Below are 26,723 nucleotides of genomic sequence, written 5' to 3' on the forward strand. Positions count from 1 at the left end.
TGAGGAATGCAATGAAAAAAAATGTGGAGAGCAATTTCAAAACAACTTTTGACTAATTAATGGAGTGAAAATAAACAAAAAATAAAATGACAAAATCTGACCTAATCTTTGAACTGTTGTGACTTATTTCCTCACAGCTTTAGGAAATTTTCACCTGTGGATTTCATCATCGAGTAAATTCCAGTGTTAAACAAGAGCACTTGAGAAATCTGGGTGTAACTTTAACATGTACCATTTTAGTAGATTTTGTAAGGGATTCAAAACTTCCTCTTACTGTTTTTTCACTCAGTATTATTATAAGAAAGAAAGTAAAGTAAAGCCACAGAAGACTCAAGCATGGGGAATGTTACTGTGACAACATGCGGGAAGAGTCTTTACTGTGTTCTGCTGGTGGCACTCATAGGTGAGAACATTTCAATTATGCTAACTGCTATTATTCTGAATTTAAATGGTAATGATGTTAAAAATTAATGATAGGATGGCCAATATAAGCCTCAAAAGCATCGGTCTCATCGGTGCTAAATTTTGATTTGTGTTTTATTCTAACAAACATTTAACACATTTAGTGCTACTGTACATAATTTCTTATGGGAGCAAAGATTTTAACTCAAGATTTAAAAAACTATGGAATGAGCTAATTGATCCAGGGCTGCAAAATAACGTTCACTTCTTATTACATGAATAAGTAACAAGAAATATCAATTGATGCCAAATAAGCTGACATCAGGGTTAAAATACTGCATAATAATGGCACTATTTATATGATCCAGCACGAATGTATATGAGTTGAGTAAATTAGAAGAGATTCTTGCTGTAGAAGCAGCAGACTTAAAAAAAAAAAAGTATTCTTAGAAAAGATGTTTGAATGCTGCCTTTGCTTCCATCAGAGGAACTGTTAATCCATGTAGGGTAAGAACTATACTTTACAACGTGAGTATCTGCTGATACCAGTATAATTTTGATGCCATCTTTCTCCTATTCTCAGTTTTGTCTGGACACACATCTGAGCTCCATTTACAAAACTAATCAAGCATTATCTTTGTCATCTGTGACACTTCCCTGTTTTTTTGGAATATCACTAGTTATGTAATGAAGTAATGGATTATACATTATTTTATTCTCTGATTTAATATTTTGGCCAATATTGGACCAGTGCTGACACTGAGCACCTTTTACTGGTATAGCCACCTCATACATCGTCTGACTGAGCCATACTGACTGTTTCTTTCAGGAGTGCCAGGTTTGGTGACTGCGGTGCAGATTTCCTGGACTGGCAGCGTGACAGCTGGTTTCACCACCACTTTCACTTGCTCTTCTACTTGTTTTCCAAACTGCACCTACACCTGGTCCTTTCAGGCCAGGACAGTCAACGGGAGCACATTAACTTGGACACCAGATGGACTGGATGATATAGTGGCACTGCGCTGTACTGTCTTCAATCCAAGAACAAAAGTCTACACCAGTACTACCACCACTGTAGAGATTAAAAGTGAGTACAGTATAGATCAGCATATCCCAGCTGTTTTTCTCCTATTCTTTTCTTTCTTCTTTTTAATTTATTTTTTACCATGAGAATCATATATGAGTATTGTATTGTCAGGAATTGGTTCAAAGTTCAGTTAATGAAACACAGGAGTCCACACAGATACAGGGTTTTTGAAGAACAGAAGTTTATTTAATGAAATTAAACTGAAAAGCGCCTTTAGACAAAAATAAACCCCAAACAAAACCTAAACAAACTGCATGCTTGTCTGCTACAAGCATGCAAAAAGACACAATTTTAGCTATCAGGCCCTTTTAAACCATTAGCTGAGAGGCAACAGATGTGCTTCCTTCTTGGACTTGCCCCACATCCTGCCTGTCTCCTACACAGACCAGAAAAAGGAAGGACCAAGCAGGCAGAATGGGAGAATGGGTCATCACAGTGTCAACAGTCTAATGATATCATGTAAACTAATGTGTCAGCCAAAGCCTTATTCCTCTGCAGCACGTGTAAATTCACCCTTAAAATTTTAACTACATGTTCTTTATATTTGGAACATTTAATTACATTTACAGTCATTTTTTTTAATCTTATGTACTCAACTTGAATGAAGGCGCTAAACAAGTCTTTCATTACTGCTTGATTTTAAGGTGTGAGTTAGCGCTACACAATTAGGATATACTATATGGACAAAGCTACTAAGCCACCTACAGGAGCTGCTTGACCATGAAGCTCCCAGCACACAGTTTATGGGCTGATCTTAATGCCAAATAAGGTTTGGAAGTCTGTTGTTCTTGAGTCAGTTGCTCTGTAGCTTTACACGATCTGCTGCTGTGTTGCTGTGGTTCATTAATGCTTCCAATCTGCAATAATTCCACATACAGTTCATTGTGGAAGGGGAGAAATTTCACATTGCAGTGCCACACTGGAATCGGTGAGCTCTTTAGAATGACCCATTTTTTCACAAATATTTGTAAAGATTTTACACACATGTCAAATGTAATGAAAACATCTGAATTCAAAGATTAAGAGGAGTGGCCCAATATTTTTTCCACATAATTTATATTCTTCCTTTATAAATAAAAAAAAACATATTTTCTTTCTGATTTACTGCATTTCAGATCAAATGTCTGTACAAACCAGTCCACCGAACACTCTCCCATCTCTCAACCAGTCACTGAATCTTGTCTGCCACAATGCTACATCTGATGACCCCCAAGGCCTATCACACGTGGTCTGGTATATAGATGGACAAAAGGTGACCCTGCGTGAAAATATGTGGCTTCTGCGAAACAACCTCACGCTTCACTTTGACTCACTGTTGCCTTCTGATGCTGGTTTCTACCAGTGTCTAACTTATCTGCCTACCTCACATACAAGAGTTATCAGCTCGGACTATCTACTCACCTGTAAGTATTACGGTAAAGAAATAACAAAACCACAAAAAGGGAAGATTATATCTCTTCATAACTGCAGGGAGCTTTCAAATCTTTTGCAGATGATCCATGGAAGGTCAGTATCAGTGGACCTGACACTGTGTTTCCTGGGCAACTATTTCAGTTCACCTGCCTGACCAGCTGCGCCTTAAATGTAGAATGTACTGTCAGGTGGCAGTTCAGGGGAGGTTTCCCTATTGGAACCTACTTTTCAGTCCATGAAAATGAGCTCAAGTGGACTCCTTCAATACCTGGGACATTCCAAAACTTCACCTGCATTGCAGAAAATAAAGCTGCTGGACGCTCTGCTGAGACCACCAAAATGGTAGCGGTTAAAGGTACTCACAGCTCTTTACCATTTGTTTCTATTGTCACTGTTTAGATATATGTTAAATCAACTTCAGTTACTTTTTTTCACCTGCTTATCATCTTCACCCCTGAACAGGTGTCCTAATCTCAGGATCAGAGGTGGTGCAGCTCAGTGGACTTTTTGGAGTGATCCTCATTCTTGGACTTTGGGTCCTCTAGGGCTGGGTTCACACAACTATTTACTTCTTTACACTTTAAAGAAGCAGTTCACCCAGATATCAACTTTACACATATGCTGTCATGTCATCCAAAGATATACACACCCACCTATAAACATAATAAATATTCATAGTTACTCCATAAAAAATAAAATGCTATCACCAGTACCTACATAACTCATCACTACATCCCAGAGAACAATGAGATAAATTAGATTTTAGAGCGAATCGTCCCTGTAAGATTTGAGTTACTTTTTGTTTTTATTATTATTCTTGCAAACCTATTATTTCTAAAAAACACCTGCAAAAGAACAATGTCACATCAGATTTTGTTGTACTGTGTGCAATGACAATAATGGTTTGAATTGAATTGAACTGAATGTTACTGGTTCGTCAATTTCACTTAAAATATTGTAAAACATGTATATATGAAAAATAAATTATGTATTTTATGTCATGGTCAGATTTTATTCTTGAAATTTAAAACAGTAATTTGTAGGTTCTTGTGTGTTCATTGCTAATTTATAGTGTACACTTTATGGCCACAAGGTGTCACTGCACCAACACACTGTACCCTGACCTTGAATTCTTGGTTTCCATCCCAGCATTATCAGGCTTTGTTTGATTTAACTGACTGGGTTATGAAACTTCTTCACTCACACATTGAATAGACGTTTTTGTGACAGCAGCTTGCTAAATAAAATGACTTCTATCCTGCGCACCTGTGGTCAGTGACTCACCACTTTATCTTTTGAAACGGAACAATTAACGCATATGCGAGTCACACTGAGCAAACTGAGAGAGACTGAGGTTTTAGTGTGTTTTGCTTTTACCTTTGTTATTCTCTTTTCCTCTTTTGTGAGCGATATCTCAGTTGTTATATGAAGCATAAGCCCTGCGGGCTGGAGTGGGAAGCTGAAACTGAAACATTTCATTTCATTTTGTTGTAACAGAAACTGAGTTTTACATTGTAACCTCATTCTGGTTTCAGTTGAAATGCTGCAAATTTAGAATCACCAGTTAACCTACTGTAAGCCCACAAATGTCTTTGGACTTTGGGAGGAACCCGGAGACTACCCGGAGAAAATTCATGCAGACACAGGGAGAATTTACAAACTCCACACAGAAAGGTCCCAGACTGGCTTCAAGATCTTCTTGCTGTGAGCTGACAGTGCCCCATTTTAAGTTCATTAATATATTTAGGGGCACCATTGTGGACTGTTTCCACATTTGTCTAAGAGCAACATATCCCCAGTTTGATCCCAGGAGGAGCCACAAATCCCTTTGAGGTTACATCAGGAAGAGCATCGGGTGTAAAAACAAATCAGCCAAATCAAATATGCGGTGCTACCTGCTGTGGGAACCCCTTCCAAATAAGGTAGCAGCTGTAAAGAGCTTTTACTGTTTTATTTTTGTACATACTTTATTGTTTGCTTGCTGAAGGGATGTGCTGCAGCATACGAGATGAACAAAATGAATGTATGTAGCGCAGTTAGTTTAGTTTACATTAGTAACTTGAATATGACTAGGTGTACCACCCCAGCGTCCATGATCCATGATGGTCACCTCAAATAAGGTATAATGTTGTTTGTTTGTTTATTTTGTTTTACTAAGAAAGTATGAAGACAATGTCCGGCCCCTATCAAGTATATGTGTATGTTTCAGTCTCTTCGGGCTCACTGCCGAGCATGAGGGGTGACGTTACCTGTTTATGGGAAATGTGATTTCTGGTTGCATGGGTGCTGCTCTATAAACTCCTGGCATGAGGGTATCAGGCAGAAGCCTTTCTTCTTCTTTTTTATTAATAGTTTATCAATCTTTACTACTTTATTATCATTGTTTTTGTTGTTATGGTTGTGTGTACCAGGTCTGGAGTGTACCTTTGATTTTTAGATGTATCATGTGACACACTTGCTTTTAAAAGTGCAACAGAACTTTGCATGTGATGAATTCAAAACATATCACACCAGAGATATGAATAGACTACGTAGTCAAATAAAGACAGTGGTATAAAAAATATTCATGTAAAGTGTGACGATTGTCCTCAGGCAGCTTTAAACTCTAGCACAGGTGGCCAAGTATTTATCTTTTCCATCTCTGTCAACAGTGATCACAAACATGGAAAAGTCTGGTTTCATTTTAACAATGCTACTCACGCTCACCTTTGAAGTTCAAGAATTTCAAAAAAACCTGGACATAAATCACATCTTCTGTTTGACAGGTATACATAACTCATTTGCTCAGATACTGAAATTTGCCCCAACCCAGTTCAAACAATGCCACCACTGTTTACTCGGTGCTATTGTGGAGGACACAATTGTTTGCCCGTACTTACAGTAACATGCAATGGTGGGAAAGAGCATTTATGAAATGGATTCAAAATTTACTGTCGGAATTATTAAAATATATGGTACAATACAGTATATAACACTGCACACCTTGTTCTGTGTCTTGATGGCTGTAGTGGGTCACTGCATCACAACTTGTAGAATCCAGTTTAAAAAGCAGAACACATTGCTGCTGCAGGTGTAGTGTTTTTGATCCTATTCAATTTGAACTGAAAGCTTCTGACACACGCACGCATGCACGCATGCACGCACATCACGCATATTTCAACAGGTCAATGTGACACTTAAGTCCTTCATCCTGGATTTAATGCATTATTACTGACTTTTATTTTGGGTATCCCGAGAATGCTCTGAATAAGTTGTCACCAATGTTGAGTAAATAATATGAGATAAACTGCATGTGGGTGTGACATAAGTAGTGAAGTCATTTTTTTTTTTTTTTTTGGAAGTATGGCTTCAGAAAATGTTACATAAGATAAAAGAAAAAAAAAAAAAACTATCCAAACTTAATGACCAAAGCAAGTACAGAGCAAAGCAAGATGTGCAGTTTAAGGTCAGGCGAACAGTAAACGGCACAATCATGCTGACAGAGAGGCAGTACAAGGATACATCTAATGAGCAAATAAAGGCACCATAAAGAAAGAAGAATGACGCTGAAGTATTAAAAAAGCCAATGTAAGGATTAAAGAAACTGTGAATGCTAGCTAAAATTTCTCAGTTTTGTAACTAAAATCAACAAAAAAACACCTCAGCACACTGATGGAAGTGGGAAGAAAAAAATGTGAAAAATATGCTGATGACTTGTATACACTAAACATTTTACAGGAACAGGTTCCTGTTGTAATGAAAAATGATCCCTCAGAGAGCGTTTAAAGGAATTCAGGAGGCTTACCTCGTGATATTTGGACTGACAACCAGCAAACTCAGAAACAACCTGTCCCTTACTGTAAAGGTCTGCATATGCTTTGGTTTTGGTGCCCTTTTTAACACGTTGCAGTGTTCTCTAGTTAGTTTCTGCCTGTCCCTGTGTTGGTCATTTGTAGCTTTTCATTTTGGTTACAACTATTTTATTAATACTTCATATGAAAAAACTATATTCACAAAAATATTCAATATGCTGTAAAATGTAAAAAATTATCTAAAGATATTTAGATAAGTATTTTTTTTAAGAACACAAGCATATATTTTGCATGTTTATAGCATAGTCTCTTCAAAATAATAAGGTTGTGCGGGCCTTTCTCCATAGAGTTTGCATTTTGTTTGCATGTGGTTATTTAAATGTACTCTGTCTTACTCCCACAGTCAAAACATGCCCATTTGGCTAATTGGTTATTTTGAACTGGCTGTCAGTATGAGAGGGTGCAGTAGTCTGTCTTGCTGTGTTAGCACTGTGATGGCCCAGCATCAATTCTCCCCTTGTGTGAGCTGAGATAAACTAGATATCAATACATGGTTTGATGGATTGACGTAATTTTTGATTTTGACACATTATTTGTCTTTTTTGCTGTATTTTCAATTTTCAAAGGAGGCAATTTGAGAAACAATGCAGGTTATTTAGATCAAAATAATATAATTGAGAATTAGAGAGAACAAGAGAGCCAAAGAGAGCAAACAAGGAGAAGAGAGAGACAGAAACTGGCAGGACTGCGGAGCCGTGACATACAGTACCAGACAGTATACATTATTTTGTATTAAAATTATTTACTTTTAAGTTAAAGGATCACAAATATCACTATTGCTATAAAAAAGGTGTCAAAGGGTCAATATCAGTATAAAGTACCTTTTGGTGTCCTCATCAGAATCAATAAATTACTGTTAACATGTTTCAAAATAATGAAAATTTTAGGTATTATTATAAATGTGGATACACTGATACACACATCAGTACAAGAAAAAGTTTCTTAAAATGAATTTCACTAATTTTATACCATTTTCTTTGGTTGGATGTATCTGTTTTTGCTATGTCCCACATGCTGTCTGCTCCTTTCAAGCAGTGTAATTAGGTATTAAATGGCACAAAATGAAAATACTTTTTAAATATTCTTATTGCTTTTACCAAATTTTTGAGTAAAACAAACCATTTTGATTTTTTGTCGCCATTTTTATTATTTTATCCCTAAAACTACTGCCCACCCTGTCATCATGGAGTAATTGCCCCTTTAAGAGACCTTTAATGAAATCAGTAACATCAACACCCTGAATCTGTCTTTCTTCAATGGAGGTTGAAACAGCTGCGGTGGCTACAGTGAGCAGCTACACTTATATTTCCTCATTTTTATGTAATTATGTTGGTAGTTAGGTGTGGTCAACCTTAACATGTCCACCCTGTCAGAGGAAAAGCTGATTAATAGAAAAAGTTTTCAGAAGGTTTAAATATATTTTGAAAACAGCATGTGGTCTCCTTCAATAACCAATAACTCTGGTAGCTGATGGTCCACTGTGTGCTTCTTAGATACTAAATTAATCCAAAAATGTCCACCCTGTCATTGTCCACCCTGTCGCCAAACCCCACATGACATATAGTTGGGATTTTCTTTGATTTTTTTTTACATATTTTGATGAGATGGTGATCATTTAAGAGTTCTTTGAACTTTTTTTTCTCAAATTAGGCTCATACTGCTAAAAAGGGTCAATCATTGGTGAGTTTTGTATTGTTTTTTTTTTTAAAGCAATGAGTCCAGGTGGAGCAGAGACAGCACGGCAATATTGGGAACACCAAGATGCTGCTCCAGACAAAGGAAGAGATGGGATAAAGACAGAAACACTGGAAAGAAGAAGGGTATCCCTGAGCTCAGTGAGACAGAGAAGGGGGGGAAATGGGAAAAAAAAAAAAGAGAAAGAGAGAGACGAGTATCCTGCTGTGGGAGAAATGCATCAGTACAACTGAAATTTTTTTTTAAAGTAACATCCTTGTTGCTACAATATTCCACCCATCCATTCTCTTCCACTTATCCTGTTCAGGGTCACGGGGGGGCTGGAGCCTGTCCCAGCTGACATAGGGCGAGAGGCAGGGTACAGCCTGTGCAGGTCATCAGCCTGTCACAGGGCCAACACAGAGAGACAGACAACCATTCACACCTATGGGCAATTTAGAGTGACCAATTAACCTAACCCCAGGAACTGCATGTCTTTGGACTGTGGGAAGAAACCCACGCAGACACGGGGAGAACATGCAAACTCCACAGAGACAGAGAGGCCTGGCCCAAGGTGGAATCAAACCCAGGCCTTCCAGATGGTTTTCTAACTGTGAGGCAGCAGTGCTAACCACCACGCCACCAGGCTGCCCTCTGTTTTCACATATCATGTTTATTTTTTAATAATTAACAAATATTTTATTAGCCAGTTCCAACTTATTCAGCCTTTTTTTATAAGGGTTTCCCAGTTGTTTTTGCCAAGTACATTTTGAGAGTAAATCAATAAGTACTATAAACATTGATAGGAAGGTTGTTAACATTACTAATAACTTGAATATCTGTTTCTCATTCAATGCTTAAATGACTTTTATATCATGAAGAAAACTGTTCTTACTCTTAAACATTGCGTATCAACTGATTTTTGGGCCCTAAAAATGCAAAAGCAAAATGTATATTAAAAACAGATTTAAAAATTTATTTTTAAAAATCACATGGTTTGAGTGTATATGTGCTTTTTCTGCCTTATTATTTTTTATATGGAATTTAATCATTTAATCTATATATTTGTATTTACTAGATAAATCCTGAATTTAAATATATATTATTGTATGTTTTACATATTTTTGTCTTTTGTGATGCTGCATGACAAAAAAATAAATAAAAACTCACTTTAAGTGAGAGGAAAATACTTCACAACCTCGACGACATACCTCAAATGCAAAAGCAGGATTACACAAAGTAAATGTATTGCCCCACCTTAATTCAAATTCCACAACACAAAAGTGTTTGCACAGCCTTTACATTAAGCGTCAGCTGGTCTTTCTCTGCCATTTTCATGTTTTATTCCTCTCATTGTTAGACACATAATTTCACAGATATCTGAGGAAAACTCATTTCATTGTAATAGCCTTTAACATTGTATATTATTGAATTCTCCAAAAACAGAAATGCATATATATGTGCACTGACGAGATAAAGTTGTTCTAACTTTGAAAGCTATTTATCAAAGGTTTTTAGCCTGGTCTTATGGAGGAAAAAAAGAAACATTAAGCATCGCTTTTGCTTATGGATGAATAAGACATTCAGCCTGGGTGTTTTTGGTGACCGTAAACACAGCAGGACACAAGGGCAATCCAGTATGGTGGGGCAGACAGTCCATTGTCCTTTAATAGTTCTTTCAGTTTTGATCATTTAGGTGCAATTATTACCAAATAACGCGAACACTAAAACCTCCCCATAGGAAGGGATGTATTGATATAGATTTGGATTGATCATCATAGCTGAATCCAAAAAGTGCTTTTATTTTACCATTTTTTCAGTGTTTTCCACCTTCATTGTGGGAATTTTCATCATTGCGTTGCTCATTTTTCTTCAAAGAATACTTGAGAGAACATTTTGCTCAGGGGCTTCTGTTCAGTTTGCTTTCCAGGTACAGAGTCACATGGCAAAATTATAAAAGATTCCCACGTGACTCTGAAGTTGGAAGAAGTTGCAGAACAACAGTATACAGTAAATGGAAACACCTATGAGTGCACCTGTAAAACATCAGTATACCAGGGCAAAACAAGGTGTGGTCATGCCTGTGAGGTAGCATGAGGATAATGACCTATGGGAAGGCATTTGCATCAAAAGGACAGAGAGCTGCAGTATTATAGAGCAAATGTTTGCCTATTTGAAGGCAGGGAGCACACAATATCATCCGATTTTATTTTATCGAAGCCAGAGTCAAGTACACTGCGAGGATACTGAGGAGCTCAATGGAGTCTCCAGTGGCGCTCATCCTAATCCTGGCTGCACTAAGCTTTGCAGGTAAAGCTGGATTATTATAAAATGGAGTTCCATTCATTATTATTTTTACACCAACTGCAGGCTCAGAGAATTAGATCCTAATGTTAAAAAACTTACAAAATGCTCTAAATACACTAATTTAATAACACTTGAAAAAATACTCTATTAACATTTATAACACATTTGAGGATTTTTATAATACTTGTTTCCCAGTTTGTGAATGATAACTATGTGCTTCTCTGTTTCTAGATCAGGTGCACAGCCAAACCATATATGCAACGGAGAACCCCATCCCAGTGGGAAGCAATGTAACACTTGTCAGCAATTTCAGTGTCACAACAGGAGGATGGATATTCAACAGCCAGCATATTGTGTTAACATTGGCTGGATATGTTAAGATAGCCAAAGCCTGGATTGACAGAGTAACTTATGATAAAAATACTTCATCACTGACCATAACATCATTAAAACTGGAAGACTCTGGAGTCTACTCTTTAGAGGAAATTGATGTTTTCACTTCTCAGTTAACACTTAGAGTCGAAGGTAAGGCCTTTCTCATTTTCCATGTTTAGTCACCAGTACAATATACAAAGCACACGAAAGGAACAATTTACCCCACATCAAGTGTGTATTTTTCCTGCAGTGCTATTTATTGCTTTAGTCCAGGTTGCGCAGATTTGGAGATATCATTTCTTACATTACAGTGCCAGTGAGTTTAAATGTAACTCTTGTGCGCTTTGACTAAGTGGAACTAAATGTCTCTTAGTTTCATTATTTTCAAGAAAAAGCAAATATTTACACAGCCAAATGTCCATAACTGTGAAACGTACCTCTAAATGTAGCTGGATAAATATCACTGCAGGCCAGAGGAAAAACATGTACATTTCATTTTGGTTTGAACTCTTCCTTTGAGATTATTCTTTAGATGTGTGGATGTGCTTAGTTAAGAAAATGTATATTATTAATGTCTTTTATGTCTTATTCCAATATCTATTGAGACATTCTAGTCTTGACTAAAAACCCCGCTGACACAATTTAATGTTTTAAAGGAAATGACATTACTTCTGGAAGAGAATATTTTATTTATGCAACACAATACCACAAGTCTGTTAAACTCTCCTTGTTTCTAACTTATTGCAAATCATGGATGACTTATTGCAATGAATTAGCTGCTCGTTTGGTGTTGGTCTACATTCAGCACTGATTATTACTCTGGGTCACCTTAACAAGTCCTTGAGGTGATCTGATGACTCATTGACTGCAATGGGTTTTTGTTTCACTCCAAGATATACTTTACAGTCACACTATCTACAGTCAAACACCACTGATTGCAGATGTGTGCATTTGAAGAAAAAAACAATAATTTCTCGTCATAAATAGATTATAAATAAATTCATAAAAAAACACATTTTAATTTTCACATACTGTTGAGAGAAGATACACTGCTTGTATAGTTCAACAAAACAAAACAAAACAACTTGCTTGTTATTTTCTTCTCCGCAGAGCCTGTTTCAAATGTGACCGTGCAGGCAAAAGCAGCCAACCTGGTGGAGTTCAATGACACAGCAGTACTCGTGTGCTCTGTGTCTAAAGGCACACCCCTGTCATTTGCATGGCTGAATGGCAGCTCTGTGATCACAGCCAATGGAAGAGTTCAGCTCAGCAATGGAAATACCACTCTCACTATAATGAATGTGACCCGCTGTGACCATGGGCCATACAGCTGCCAGGTGTTTAATGATGTCAGCAATGAAATCAGCCCCTCTGTAAATCTCACTATCAGCTGTGAGTTCTAACCAAAAGACAATGAATATGTGCACAGAGAGGCATCTGTATAATGATCCGCTATCCCAAGAAAAACAATTTATCTCTTTTTGAATCACCAGATGGTCCAAGTAATCCAAAGATGATGATCATGCCGCAAATTAGCATATACAAAGGAGGATCTAATATCACACTGACATGCTCAGCGGAGTCCAGCCCTCCACCGGTGATCCAGTGGATGGTTGATGGAGTGTACTTAAACCAAACTGGATCCATGCTTCAACTACAGGAAGCTTATGAGAGAAACTCAGGAAATTACACATGCCTCCTTCACAATACAGTTACATTCAGATTCGCCAGCGCAACTGCGGCGATCCAGATTGTGGGTACGTTTGGAATGGTATTATTTTAAAGGGGATTTTTCTTTACATCTTTGATTCTTTTGGTATATAAATCAGTTTATATTAAGCACATGTTGAGAAACTTTTTTTTTTTTTTTTTTTAACTTTCCTGCTTAGACCTACAGTGTTCTGAGACCAATAATCCAAAAACAAAGATATGTGAAAGAGGAAATTTTCTTGTAAATTTCTAGTAGCGCATGCCATATTCGTTCAGCCCATCTATATGTGTGCATTTAAATTACTTACTAAACTCCTACAGATCCTGTGACAGCAATGGTGGTGAGTCATGCTCCAGCAATACTTGGTGAGAAGTTCTCTCTGCTGTGTGAAGTGACGGGAACTGCTGACATTATTATTTGGTGGAGAAATGATCACCTTATTTCTGCCGACAATGAAGCAACATTTAGTATGGACAACAAGACACTGACTCTCAACCCAGTCCTGCTCTCACATGGTGGAAATTATCAGTGTCAGGCTTTCAATTCTGTAAGCAACATGATCAGCGACTCCTACACAGTCACAGTTAACTGTGAGTATTTAAAATCCTCTAATTATCATGAAGTAAAGACGGCTTGAATTGGATATTAGCAAGTGTGTCCACATCTGATAGATTAATAAGTGCCAGTTCTGTATTATCTGAATGTCTGTAGAGTCATGTGAACATTTTTTCAGTGAACATGATTTGTGGTGTTATTCGTGTGTTTAGATGGACCAGAGATGATAAGTGTTATGGGACCAAGTTTGGCAAAAGCAGGAGACAATGTCACATTCAGCTGCAATGCAACATCTACTCCCTCCAGCCTGTACATGTGGTACTTCAATGATGTTCTCGTCTCCACTGAGTTTGAATATGTCACACCTGCTCTGACATCCAACATGAGTGGGCAGTACATCTGCGTGGCCTTCAACAGCATCACTGGCAAAAACATCTCTGTCAGCAAGCAGCTTGATGTTGTTGGTGAGACTTACATGGCCATTTTTTTGTTTGTTTATATAATTTTTTTTTCCCCCATAAAAAGGGGACAGGTCCCTCAGGAGAGAGCTAAGGAATGTTTGTGTCATTTACTTTATTTTCAGATCCAATCCAAAATGTAAAAGTAGACACACAAATGTTGTCTGCCAAAGAAGGTCATTCCTATAATTTAACATGCAGTACAAATGCACCTGCTGATTACATTTACTGGATGAAGAATGAGCAGCCACTGAATGAAAGCAGCACAGTTGTTTTCCACATGCATAACCAGACAGTCAACTTTAATCCAGTGGAGCGTTCTCATGATGGAAACTACCAGTGCATGGCCATTAATATGGTTTCAAAAATGTTGAGCGCACCTTACACGCTCCTTGTCAACTGTGAGTATAATATTTAGAGCTTTTATGCAATTGAATGACATGCTTTTAATGAACAATTCTTACATGAAAGTGGATCACCTTAAGTTTTGTATTGATTGTATGTAGTTCTTTAAAGATTCTTGCTGTCATAGTCAATAATTTCCTTTGCCTTTGCAGATGGACCAGAAACACCCATCATTGAAGGGCCAGCTTTTGCTCAAACAGGACATCAAGCTGTCTTCAGCTGTTCTGCCGTGTCTGTGCCTCCCAGTCAGTTCTACTGGTGGTTTAATGGATCAATTGTGGCCAATACCTCAGTGTATACCACTGATCTTCTGTCTCCAAACATGAGTGGAAAGTACACGTGTAGGGCCATTAATGATGTGACAGGAAAGAACACCACAACCTCCGTGACGTTCACAGTCATTGGTATGAAACGTTGAGAATGGGAAGAAATTGGATGAAATTAAATACTAATTTGGTGGCACTTCTTAATACAGGAAACAACTTATGGTGTCATTTCCCAGCATTTACCATCTAGTTTTTGTAACTGTAGGATATAAGTGACATCATATGTATCAATTCCTAAGGAAAGCTAAAATTTACATAGAATAAAACAGTGGAGAAGGAATTAGCAGTTCCAAAGGAAAAAAAAAAAGGAAACTGTATTGTGGGTACATTGTTGACTAAGTTTTATTTTAGATGAATGAACATACAGTGTTTCCCCTTCTTACAATACATTTATACAGTATTATTTAGGGTTTTGAGGCACTAAAAATTACACCCTACATTCAGAAGAAGCACTTAGTAAATGCTGAGGAATGAAACTCTAAGTTACAAGCTGTATCATAAACTATGACTGATTTTTGTTTGCTTGCTTGTTTGTTTGTTTGTTTGTTCATGGGGACTTCCAATGGTCTTAATGTTTAATAGAATGTCTTATCTCACCATGTTTGGTGTCTACAGAGGAAACTTTAGTTTGCACATAAAATAAGTCTTAAGAGCAGTTTTCTTTCATCTGCTCCATATTGCTAAAATTGGGAGCATCTTGTTTATAAGTGTAATAATATTTTAATTCCTTAATATCCAAGTGTGCAGTAATAAAAAGTTTCCAAGTGATCAAAAAACACTTTTTTTTTTAAACTTTCCTGCTTAGACCTACAGTGTTCTGAGACCATTAATCCAAATTAAAAGAGCAGTTTATGTATTTTGCCTTGGTACACTGTAGAGGAAATTTTCTAGTAGCGCATGCCATATTCGTTCAGCCCATCTATATGTGTGCATTTAAATTACTTACTAAACTCCTACAGATCCTGTGACAGCAATGGTGGTGAGTCATGCTCCAGCAATACTTGGTGAGACGTTCTCTCTGCTGTGTGAAGTGACGGGAACTGCTGACATTATTATTTGGTGGAGAAATGGTCACCTTATTTCTGCCGACAATGAAGCAACATTTAGTATGGACAACAAGACACTGACTCTCAACCCAGTCCTGCTCTCACATGGTGGAAATTATCAGTGTCAGGCTTTCAATTCTGTAAGCAACATGACCAGCGACTCCTACACAGTCACAGTTAACTGTGAGTATTTGAATTCCTCTTGAACATTCCTCATGAAGTAAGGAAGACATTGGATATTGGATATTAGCAAGTGTGTCCACATCTAGTAGATTAATAATATTAGATTAATTAACTGTGAGTATTTAAAATCCTCTAATTATCATGAAGTAAAGACGGCTTGAATTGGATATTAGCAAGTGTGTCCACATCTGATAGATTATTAAGTGCCAGTTCTGTATTATCTGAATGTCTGTAGAGTCATGTGAACATTTTTTCAGTGAACATGATTTGTGGTGTTATTCGTGTGTTTAGATGGACCAGAGATGATAAGTGTTATGGGACCAAGTTTGGCAAAAGCAGGAGACAATGTCACATTCAGCTGCAATGCAACATCTACTCCCCCCAGCCTGTACATGTGGTACTTCAACGATGTTCTCGTCTCCACTGAGTCTGAGTATGTCACACCTCCTCTGACATCCAACATGAGTGGGCAGTACATCTGCATGGCCTTCAACAGCATCACTGGCAAAAACATCTCTGCCAGCAAGCAGCTTGATGTTGTTGGTGAGACTTACATGGCCATTTTTTTGTTTGTTTACATAATTTTTTTTTCCCCCATAAAAAGGGGACAGGTCCCTCAGGAGAGAACTAAGTAACTGTTGTGTGGTTTGCTTTGTTTTCAGATCCAATAAAAAATGTAACCGTAGCTGCACCAGTAATGCCTGCCATAGAAGGTTCTCCATATAGCTTAACATGCAGTGTAACTGGATCTGCTGATCACATTTACTGGATGAAGGATGGGGAGAGACTGCATGAAGACAACAGAACTGTTTCCTATATGAACAAGACAGTCTACTTTGGTCCAGTGGAGCGTTATGATACTGGAAACTACCAGTGTATGGCTGTTAATGCTGTTGGAAACATGACCAGCCCTCCTTACAAGCTTATTGTCAACTGTGAGTATATAATTCAATGTGACACATTTTTAATGGTGCATCACCTTAAATCAGGTAAATCCATTGTATTTACAGTTGCTGAAACATGGATTCTACTATAAAGGCCTTTACACACCGGACTCGCCTGTTCTTAATGCAGCCGTTCACACCGACCACGTCAATTCACGGGACGAATTTGCGGCTCTGATATTTTTCGGATCAAGTTCAATTTGTCTGACTTTTGTAAGCGAATAAAGAGATCTGATCAATAAGAGCACTGCATTTAGCAACATGTAAGCTGATAGATCAAACGCACACTGAATATACAGTGATATGGGAACAATAAAATAATACAATTTTACCTCAGACACACACCTAGACGCTGCTCCGGGTCAGTCAGCTCTCTGAAATTATTCTCTGCCTCCTCAGATGTGATCCCAATTCTGCCAACAAGATCTCAAACTGCCCCCTGACATCCTGAAATATCTGTCAAAGTGTCCATGATGCAGCTTCAACTCCGGGATCAAACCATGAAATTCTCCCTGCTCTTGCTTTCTCATTAGAGTTGGATGAACACAGAATCTGTTTCTTCCTTCTCTTGTTTAGAAACATCAGGACCTGATCACATCACTTGATGAAGACTGAATTTTTTCCCCCACAGTGCATTTTATAAGGACAAATTATTAGCAAAAACGCAACACGTTCGGTGTGTAAAGGCCTTAAGGGTGCACTCACACTGTGCACACTTCCCTTGTACTTTGTGCCAAAGCATGATTGTCCAGTTGACCAGCTCACACTCCTCCACTGGTGTGCAGTCTGCACTCACACTACACTTAACAATCCATGTCAAAGTACGTTTAGTTTGTGATAGCATCTCACATGGATTTAAGATTTGTTATTTAGTTAACACAGCAATTTCACAGAGGCAGCTGTCATTGAGAAAGCACTGGTGTCAAGGTGCTGTTCGCTTAACTGCACCTGCGCAAAGCACATAGTGATCATTTTAGTCAAACAACTGGACTTTTAAGTTCCAACATGCTTGGCATAGTAACAGATCATTAAGCATCAGTTCATTCTCAAATTCTTGCTGTTACTGAGACAACTATGCTCTTTTGCTGTTGCAGATGGACCAGAAACACCCATCATTTATGGGCCAGCCTTTGCTGAGAAAGGACGTCAAGCTGTTTTCAACTGTTCTGCCGTGTCGGAGCCTCCCAGCCAGTTCTGCTGGTGGTTTAATGGATCGATTGTGGCCAGTACCTCAGTGTATACAACTACCTCATTGTCTTTCAACATGAGTGGAAACTACACCTGTATGGCCATGAATGATGTGACAGGAAAAAACAGCACAAACTCCACAATGCTCACAGTCATTGGTATGAAAACTTGAGAATTCAGGGTGAATCTGATTGTTTGCAGCAGGTGGCTCTTGAATGGATCAAATGCAAATGCAAATTCTTATCATGTTCTTAACATCAAATATTTTATAGGAATGCACTGCAGTCAAGATGCATTACTCTTTTTTTTTAATTCTTTGTGTTTTGTGTTTACAGAGGCCATAGAGTCAGTGAATATCAAAAATAACACAATTCCAATAGACAATGCAAACTTTGATCTCACCTGTGAGGTTATTGGGCCTATGACACGATCTACTGGATGAAAGACAATGTGGTCCTCGGCATGAACGCTTCTTCTAATAATCATACATGTCCTACAACACTGAAAACAAAATGCTGCACTTCACTCCAGTGACAATGTATAGTGATGGGACATATCAGTGTGTTGCTACCAATAAGGCTGGTCGTCATGTGAGCCCTGAGTACAGGCTGCTGGTGAACTGTGAGTGTTTGTTGAAAACTGTTTTTTTTTTTTTTTTTTTTAGAAAATCAGTCATTTTATTTTCAAATTTTGTATTTAATTTGTTTTTGGGCTTCTAAATGATTGCACTCATTCATCATTGGGAAAATCACATTTTGCATTTAGCACCTCAAACATTTACTCAGCAGTAATTGTTTCTGTTTTTGAAAAAAAAAAAAAAAAAGTCCTAAAAGAGTTTTTGGTATCAGTTCTTCTCACATGCTGCATGAATAATTGTGAATGTAGAGTGCAATTATGAGAATTTTGTGCCAATGAAACACAATGTTCATAATTTTACAGTATGTTATTCACACTAAATCTTTTTTTTTTCCAGATGGCCCACTGAGTCTGAACATTTCTCGTGCAAATGTGTTCATTATTGTGACCCTGACGTGTGTGGCTGATTCTCGGCCAGATTGTGACTACTACTGGTTCTTTAACAATCTGACGACACCACTGCAGAAAGGATCTGTGATCATTTTCCCTGCAAACAAAGTGAATGAGGGAAATTACATATGCAAGGCATGGAACCCTGTGACTAACATCACAATGATCCAAAATATGACTGTCACAGGTGAATAAGCTTCTCATTTTTCCATAACAGGTTCTTTAATGTTGTTCAGCAAGTGTTATTTTATTATAACTTCATGACCTCACGAGTGAAACACACAAAACATTTTAACAGGTTAATTCCAAAATGCTTCTTTATACTGTAGAACACTTGAAAAGCTAAGATAATTACACTCACCTTATTCGTTTTCATTAAATTAAATCCCTGTCAGAGTCGGTGATATACATTTGCAAATGTCTTATGTGTATTTCTTTCTACTCCACTTCTAACCTCATTTCTTTTTACTTCTAATTATTTCCATCCCCAGCTCACGCCTCTACCATCCACTTCTCATACCAAGGCAGTTTGATGATGGTGGTTCTGTTTGCCTTGTCTACCCCCATGTTGTTCAACTGAGACTTCTACACTTTCAAGTCTTCTGACAATGAAAGGCCAAAATCAGTAAAATCAGTAGGAAAACACTGTGTGGTCCATATTCTTAATTCTTAACATATCAGTTGTTTCATTGGTACAATGCCTGCTTTGTTTGTTTATCTTAAATTATAGACTGATCAGTAAATACTTTTGTTAATGTTAATTTTGTGGTCACTGTAATCACTCCCCTGGAACCAGTGAAGTGAACTCACTTGGATGGTTTCACAAGGGGAAAGCATGTGAGTGTATTCCTCCTTACAAATTGTAATCACTCTGAAAACTTAACCATATTAATCATATATTTAATATTATATAATGTGTATGTAGATGTATGTTTTATTGTACCTTGATTCATCTTATTATTAATAAAAAACAGCAACACATTTTGAGGAGCTTTATTGAATGGGATATCAAAATAATGTCAATGCTCTTATTGAGAAAGTTACATTCGAGGGATACAGTTTGACATACACTTTATTTTACTTGAATGCAAACAAATATGAGTGGCAACGAGCCTCACAAAAGCATGCATGCGTAAGTATGGAGGGCTTCTTTATGTTGCTCATAGGGGCACAGATGGGTTGACGGATTTATTTCTTGGGCACCTCTTCTTATTCTTGCAGACTGTTTTCCCCCATATAAATCCAGAAAGATAAAGCAATTGGACAAAAAAAAAAAGAAAGGTCACATACTACAATAATTAAAAATCTGTCATTTCTATCTGTAATCACTTTAAGGCATGGTAATGAAGTGAATACAGTAAGTTTCTTATCACTGATCTTTTTCATTATGTTTTTGCTTTATTATTTTATAAATCTCAGAAGTTATAGGTAACTTACATTTTCCAGTCTTGCCATTGTGTCCGGTAGTATTCAAGCAGTGGCAGGTTTTGTTCACAGCACCAGGTCCCTTTCCTGTGTAGCGCAATGACACAAGTAGCTGAATGGGTTTGAGGTTATACTTACATAAAAATGATTGCCACAATATTAACTCTATATATTTTAAATTTATAGATTCTTTGGTGGATGATCTGTTAAATTCTCATGTCACCTTTACAGGTACAGGGTCTTTTTTCCTGTCTTTGGATGACTGGACGTGCAGTTGAAAGTAATCCACCAACTGGAGATCCTATAGCACAATTTATAAAAAATTTAATTTAAAAAGATTAATAGTAATAATTAGAATAAAGTAAGTAATTTAGATACAAACCTGCAACTATTATTAATGAGATGGTCTTGTCAAAATGTGTTTGGAAAATAATCTAACATACCGTCAGTGAATGCGCTGACCATCGGGGTCTGTTTGTTTGTCTCAGGAGCGCCTTTAAAAGATGAAAAGCAAAATTAAAAATAGAGAAAGAGACTACAAAAGAGTATGCACAGGTTAGAAAGGTTTTTTTTTTTCTTTTTTCAATTTATCATACCATACCTTGGCTGTGATCAGTGAATATTATCAGCCCAAGAGCCAGCAGAAAAAGCACCCTGGGTCCCATCTTGGGAGTAAAGACAGTACAATGCTGTGCGCTGAGGGAAAGAAATCCTGCACGTGCACTGACTTCAGTCCCAGTGGAGGAATGATGGGGTTGCTGTTTGAGCTCTATATAAAGGAGGGTGGTGATGAAATTGTACCTGTGGCACATTAATCAACAGCCTGAGAAAGCTATTTTACGGTGGGTGACGGTGACTGACAGAATGGTGTAAATTTGCCAACAAACCGCAGATTTGAGTAATGGCTTTTTGCTTTTAGAAAGTGAGATTCACATGATTACTGACATGCAGTAAAAAGAGCATTTAAATGTCAGATTTGACCATTTTTTGAAGTCTCAAGTTAAACTTTCCAGACAGGATCTCATTAGTCTATTATGTGATTATTTTACATTAAGGGTGTCATATATTTCACAGACTGATAAAAGGTGGAATCATATTCTGTCTTCAGTATGCATCTCTTATACTCTTTAAATAAAATGAATGGCTGACTGCTATCACTTCTGTCAGCACGACTGCAACAGAGACACCACTGTCAACATTAAATTATGTTTGCTAATGCCAGGAAGAACCGTAGGCGCTCTGGTTTTGTTTCATGTGTGATGGGTTTGGGGGGTGGGGGGGGGGGGTCAGTTTCAAGGTAAATCAGTGGTAAGGGCAAAGTTAGACTTGTTTGCCTTCCTCAAGTTTCTGAAATGTGGCTCTCTGCTCACAAAATATGCGTGAAATAGGAACAAAACCAGTCAAGCAAAAGCAATAAATCTCTTTTCACACATCTGACAACATATGTGCCCTCTTGATGAACCCAAGACCTAAAAATGTAGCTCTGCATCAGTGGTACTCAGCACACAGATCCAATCAATCAATCAATGGACACCGGGAACATCTTGTTTTGATATTTAATGCATTTCTTTCATCACTTACACGGTTGGCCATCCTTTTGTTCATGTAATGTAGGACAATACGTGCCTGAAAGGCTCAGAAGCATGTTAGTGTGAAGTAAAGCCTTTAAATGTTTGAAGGAGCCATTACAAAAGGTTTAACTAAAAGCACAAACATCTAGATGCATCATCACAACTCTCAGCCTACTCAAATACATCTGTGTTTGCAACAAAACAGTCTCTCACATGACACTCTGTTGCTGCTGTAATAGATATAGGAAAAAGACACAAGGGCATTAATGAAATAACATGATACGATGGGAAGCAAGTAAACTGTAATGGTTGTTTGCAAGTGCAGACAAGCAAAGGAAAAAAAAAAAAAAAAGCTTTGGTCCTTCAAATTAACACGTACAAAAAAAACCTCAACCAAAAAAAAAAAAAAAAAAACACATCAGACATCACAATAAAGCTATTGCCAAATAAAGGTAAACTTGCAGAACACAGTGAAATTGAAATGATTTACAGGGATTTTCTAAGGGCAGTTCCTGTATCTTGTTTACAGGTATATCTTGGCTTAAACCTGATATATCCCACGTCCTTTTCCAACAAGCCCCTGTTCCTATCGCTCCAGAGAGTGCAACCTGTGTTTGAAGGATTCATGATAGCTGTACCTAAAGGGCTAAGATCTGCAGCACAGCAAGCCTTTAAAGAGGTACTGCATTTGGTGTTTTAACTTATAAAATTATGCTGCCTAATTGTGAGCTTTATTCATGATCACTTAACATCTGGACTGGTGTGTGTTCTAACAGCCATCTCGTCAGGTATCGTTTAATGTGCCCATTATGGTTGCCGCACTAGTCATATTGCTTGCAAACAGTGATATCACCACAGCCTTATCACCATTAATATTGGGGCCTAGGGCACGCTTACCCGCTGCCATATTCACCTGAATAGGTGTAGCCACTCAGTCAAAAAAACATATCAGCACTGGTATAGAAGTAGAAGAAGCTGAAAACAAGCAAAATCAAATGTTTTCTCCAAAAAAGTCTCATCTTTCCAAGCTGTTCCAGCATCTCCCTCTATATAATTTGTGAGTTGCCAGCCATGGCAGCCACACATGGAAACACCACCAAAAGCCAGTGGATGTGACATCACTTTTAGCGAGCAGGTCCATTCACAAAGGCGAGAAGGGCAAGCATAATTGGTCCATTATTATTCTGTTAAATCACAGGGCCCCTGGATGGCACACGAAATTACCCAGCTGGATTCATTCTTTGTGTCAGAAGCTAGTGGAACAGGTGCAAATTGGGAAATGGAAGTAGAACTTTGTCATGTCATACAAACAAAAACCATATAGTCACATTGTCTTTAACAGTGGTCACCAACCCAAGCCATGAAGAAGTCTTCCACAAATAGTTTATGCAGCTCTTAGCTCTTAATAACTGATTCTATCCGTCATTACACATCTTAGTAATATAAGTGCAATGCTTTCTGGTAACAGGGACAAGGACCACTATGGTAGTGTGATTTTGTGACCTAGCTGCTCAGTTGTCGGCAGGTTCACCTAGCAGGGCCTTGAGATGAGTGTGCAGGGGTTCACATACAGCCTGGTATCCTTTAGGGGTCAGGTGAAGGTAGTCGTACATGTCCTGGTGAGAAATGCTACCATTGGAGTGGACAAAGCCAGGGTCCACATTGAGGAAGGAGGCGTGAGAAAGAGATGATAAGGCCTCCTTGACTAACTCATTTACCTTGGCATTTCGCTCCCGTAGAGGGTTTGGCATTTTTCCTCTAGGCAGTATACTCTGAAAAACAAATATTAGCATATTTATTTTTAAATGTTTCATATGAGGAGAATTTGGTTCAATCAGATATCACTTAGTCATCTACATTAGCTGAATGTCCAATTATATTTGTGTCCCCAAGATACAAACACTAAATGAACAGTTATATCTCAGAGCTCTCTGAAACAAGTAAAGTTTTTTGCCCCCCCCAAAACACTCACCTGACTGAGTAGATTCTGCTGCTTTATTTTAAATGGCATCAGGCCTGAATATACACCATTTAGCATGGAACCTCTAAACAGTCCAAAATATCCAGAGTTAATCTCACTTTTGTTTATTTCACTGGGTTTTTACTTTCATTAAGTGGCTTCTAAAGTGGGTTTGCTTGTTTCAGTTTAGTTTTCTTTAGTTTCAGTATTAGACTTTTAATTACTAGAATATGAGTCAGGGGCAAAATTTAATAAGTTTAGAGTAGGTACTAGAATACAAATAACACTTTATAAATGCACTTAATTCATCCCAGTAGGCTCTGCTGACAAATGTGACCAAATTAGCAAAGACTCGAGATAAAGATATTTCCTCTGTATTTTAATTTAATATTAGTTTTGTAGGTTCACAAAATTATTTCACTTAGCTTTCAGTTTTTTCAAAAGTATAGTTTTATTTTAGGTAACTGAAATGTTTACCACCTAGTTTCAGTCTTTAACTTTAGTTAGAACAGCAGCAGCAGTGATTGCTCTTTACTTATTAAGAGTGCCTACACAGGCAAAAGAGTTTATTGCCTTTTCTGCTTTCTGCAGACTCACATACTTGTTAAAAAGTATGTGGGTCTATAGAGAATGTGCTGCACTGTGTTTCCATAAGGACCTCAGAACACAATAGTTCCTAGCCTTTACTCTTATGAGCAATGGTTTAGATATAAAGAGCTTAAACAGCCTATGAAGATGTGTCCATAACTTTATACTTTACTTCATTTCAGATAGCTAAAATGCTGCTAAATGGAGTGATATCACTCTGTAGTTTGATGGTTGAATTAACTTCATTAATCATTTTCAACAAACATGCAGGTGAGCAGATTAACATCTCCTATAAGGCATGCATTAGGAAAAAGAAAAAAAAAAAAACACAAAACACAAAACCTACAAGTACAAGCGTGTGGGCACTGGGAAGCTTATTCTTGATAACTTGGATAATAGCCAAGATGCCTCCACAGATCTGTTCAGGAGTGTGACCATGATTGTTCGTGCCAACCCACAGCACTACAACCTGTAACGACAAAAGACAAGGCAATGCATGACTGAACACATGTCGCTGGTAGTTTGGCGTCAATGCACCTGGAAGTGGGATTTTAGCATCAAGTTGAACACAATCAGTCTTTTGTGTGAAAAAAACAGGCATGATCATGTTTTCTATTTCTGGCACTGTTTTGAACCTTTGGGCTGATGTTATCCAGTTCACCGTTGCTCAGTCTCCACAGCACATGTTGTGTTGCATCACCACCCACCCCAAAGTTAAGGCAATGCAGAGGCGAGAACAACTGACGCCATATCTGCAGACAATCCACAACAATGATGCATTCACTTGTTGAACACCAAGTTTGCACACTTAACATTTATGTAAAAATATAAATCAGTTACATAACAGACACAGGCACATATATGAATACAATCTTTGTTTTACCCCAAACTCGTGCATGAGCTGAACAAGAGAGTCTCCAACAAACAGGACATCAGGTTCTTTATCTTTGCTGTCGGACACAAACCGGTTGTGCTAGAAAGAGAAAAGATAAAAGATGCAGACTTTTATTTATTTATTTTTTTAATTAAAGTACACAGCACAGCATCCAGACACATTATAAGAGAGATACTGAACTGAAAAAAAAACAAAAAACCCCACAAAATTCACAACAACACAGATGGGGATAAGAGAGGAAAAACACTTTAAAACCTAATTTTGTGAAATGAAATCAAAATGGAGCAGTTTATCTATGTGTTTCTTTTTAATGTTCTGGTAACTGAAGTTAAAAGTTTAATTTGAGACAGCCTTTAAAATAACTACCCAAGTTAGTGCCCAGTGGCACTATTAAAAGGACTACCAAGTGGCACGCCTAGTTTTAAGAAGGACTCTTGAATATAACTCCAGTGATATAATTTGATTTTTACATGAAAGGTACAGGCACACAAAAAATGTATTTCACATTCTTTGTTATGTAGATAGTAATGTATGAAATATCTATGCATATTCCCACGTGTCTGGAAAAACAGTAATTTACCAAGACTTTTTTCTCTCTTTTATAAATTAACTGCAAAATTGCATGCCCATAACATCAAACTGTATTTTTCATTTATTATTCAGCTTTGAATAATTTATGAACGGGCCATTATCACAGCAATATGCACTACAATATGTCGGTGGCTGATTCTTTTCAACTATGAAGCCTCCCTTTATGGACAATCATCGTAAGATTAATCATCAGCGACGACGCAAACAGAATAATATAACAATGCAGCTTTGTAAACCTACAAATAATATAAAACTCACACACCAAAGACATCCATCGTCCATCTCCCTGCGTGTCTTCACAGGGAGTGGGTGTGGCGGCTGGGTTTGGTTCTCCTGCACTCATTCTGCTCTACCTGTGTTGGAAAACAGTCACGTTGAGTTCTTCGCACTTTCAGAAATGTAAATAAACCAATTAGTCAATAACCCATAGTTCTGCTCCCTTGAGAAATCTGTGGAGGCTAACAGTTAGCCAAAATAGCTAGCTGTACTTGCTGAAACACAATACAGATGTAGTTTAACACAGATAACAGAGATTGTGAAATTAAAAAGGCCTGTTCTCTGCAGAATGGAACAGGGCACAGCTTTAAATAACGATTGCATTAAGAGATATAACTTAATAAAGCCTACCACTAAATCAAAAATACTGTTGTCTCCCGTTTCACTTTCCGGAAGTAGAGGTTCAGTACAGTTGCGTGTACCATTATCATCAGTGGTCAACAACATATATAGTTTTAGATATATG

At 37.6% G+C, this 26,723-nt stretch overlaps 3 protein-coding genes across 3 annotated transcripts; 2 read left to right on the plus strand and 1 right to left on the minus strand.

Annotated features, from left to right (window-relative positions):
• Positions 1–335: 335 nt before the first annotated feature.
• LOC115795043 (carcinoembryonic antigen-related cell adhesion molecule 8-like) lies at positions 336–4,052 on the plus strand. The gene is made up of 5 exons (XM_030750809.1): positions 336–403; positions 1,232–1,489; positions 2,605–2,892; positions 2,982–3,257; positions 3,365–4,052. The coding sequence occupies exons 1-5, from the start codon at positions 337–339 to the stop codon at positions 3,445–3,447; spliced, it is 972 nt and encodes a 323-aa protein (XP_030606669.1). The 5' UTR covers position 336; the 3' UTR covers positions 3,448–4,052.
• Positions 4,053–10,579: 6,527 nt separating this feature from the next.
• LOC115794584 (carcinoembryonic antigen-related cell adhesion molecule 5-like) lies at positions 10,580–19,932 on the plus strand. The gene is made up of 15 exons (XM_030750170.1): positions 10,580–10,737; positions 10,966–11,259; positions 12,220–12,501; positions 12,603–12,866; positions 13,141–13,410; positions 13,588–13,839; positions 13,959–14,234; positions 14,391–14,642; positions 15,524–15,793; positions 16,085–16,336; positions 16,456–16,728; positions 17,832–18,083; positions 18,261–18,546; positions 18,899–19,138; positions 19,443–19,932. Exons 1-13 carry the CDS (start codon positions 10,686–10,688, stop codon positions 18,365–18,367), a joined length of 3,096 nt encoding a protein of 1,031 aa, XP_030606030.1. The 5' UTR covers positions 10,580–10,685; the 3' UTR covers positions 18,368–18,546; positions 18,899–19,138; positions 19,443–19,932.
• Positions 19,933–21,663: 1,731 nt separating this feature from the next.
• On the minus strand, positions 21,664–26,676 carry pafah1b3 (platelet-activating factor acetylhydrolase, isoform Ib, gamma subunit). Its single transcript, XM_030750409.1, has 6 exons — positions 26,609–26,676; positions 26,244–26,334; positions 25,379–25,468; positions 25,131–25,247; positions 24,842–24,964; positions 21,664–23,719 (listed from the first exon to the last, which is right to left on the minus strand). Exons 2-6 carry the CDS (start codon positions 26,322–26,324, stop codon positions 23,459–23,461), a joined length of 672 nt encoding a protein of 223 aa, XP_030606269.1. The 5' UTR covers positions 26,325–26,334; positions 26,609–26,676; the 3' UTR covers positions 21,664–23,458.
• Positions 26,677–26,723: the final 47 nt, after the last annotated feature.

Source organism: Archocentrus centrarchus, chromosome 16 (genome assembly GCF_007364275.1).
Source record: "Archocentrus centrarchus isolate MPI-CPG fArcCen1 chromosome 16, fArcCen1, whole genome shotgun sequence".
Classification (NCBI taxonomy): Eukaryota; Metazoa; Chordata; class Actinopteri; order Cichliformes; family Cichlidae; genus Archocentrus; species Archocentrus centrarchus.

Bases quoted from the DNA above. Each gene is read 5' to 3' on its own strand.
- pafah1b3 (XM_030750409.1), bottom strand. From the start codon at position 26,324: ATGAGTGCAGGAGAACCAAACCCAGCCGCCACACCCACTCCCTGTGAA. The intron at 25,469-26,243 runs GTGTGTGAGTTT...TTCTCTTTCTAG, and splicing joins ATGGACGATGGATGTCTTTG to CACAACCGGTTTGTGTCCGA. The intron at 25,248-25,378 runs GTAAAACAAAGA...GATTGTCTGCAG, and splicing joins AGCTCATGCACGAGTTTGGG to ATATGGCGTCAGTTGTTCTC.
- LOC115794584 (XM_030750170.1), top strand. From the start codon at position 10,686: ATGGAGTCTCCAGTGGCGCTCATCCTAATCCTGGCTGCACTAAGCTTT. The intron at 14,235-14,390 runs GTGAGTATAATA...TTGCCTTTGCAG, and splicing joins TTACACGCTCCTTGTCAACT to ATGGACCAGAAACACCCATC. The intron at 16,337-16,455 runs GTGAGACTTACA...CTTTGTTTTCAG, and splicing joins CAAGCAGCTTGATGTTGTTG to ATCCAATAAAAAATGTAACC.
- LOC115795043 (XM_030750809.1), top strand. From the start codon at position 337: ATGGGGAATGTTACTGTGACAACATGCGGGAAGAGTCTTTACTGTGTT. The intron at 2,893-2,981 runs GTAAGTATTACG...AATCTTTTGCAG, and splicing joins CTCGGACTATCTACTCACCT to ATGATCCATGGAAGGTCAGT. The intron at 3,258-3,364 runs GTACTCACAGCT...ACCCCTGAACAG, and splicing joins CAAAATGGTAGCGGTTAAAG to GTGTCCTAATCTCAGGATCA.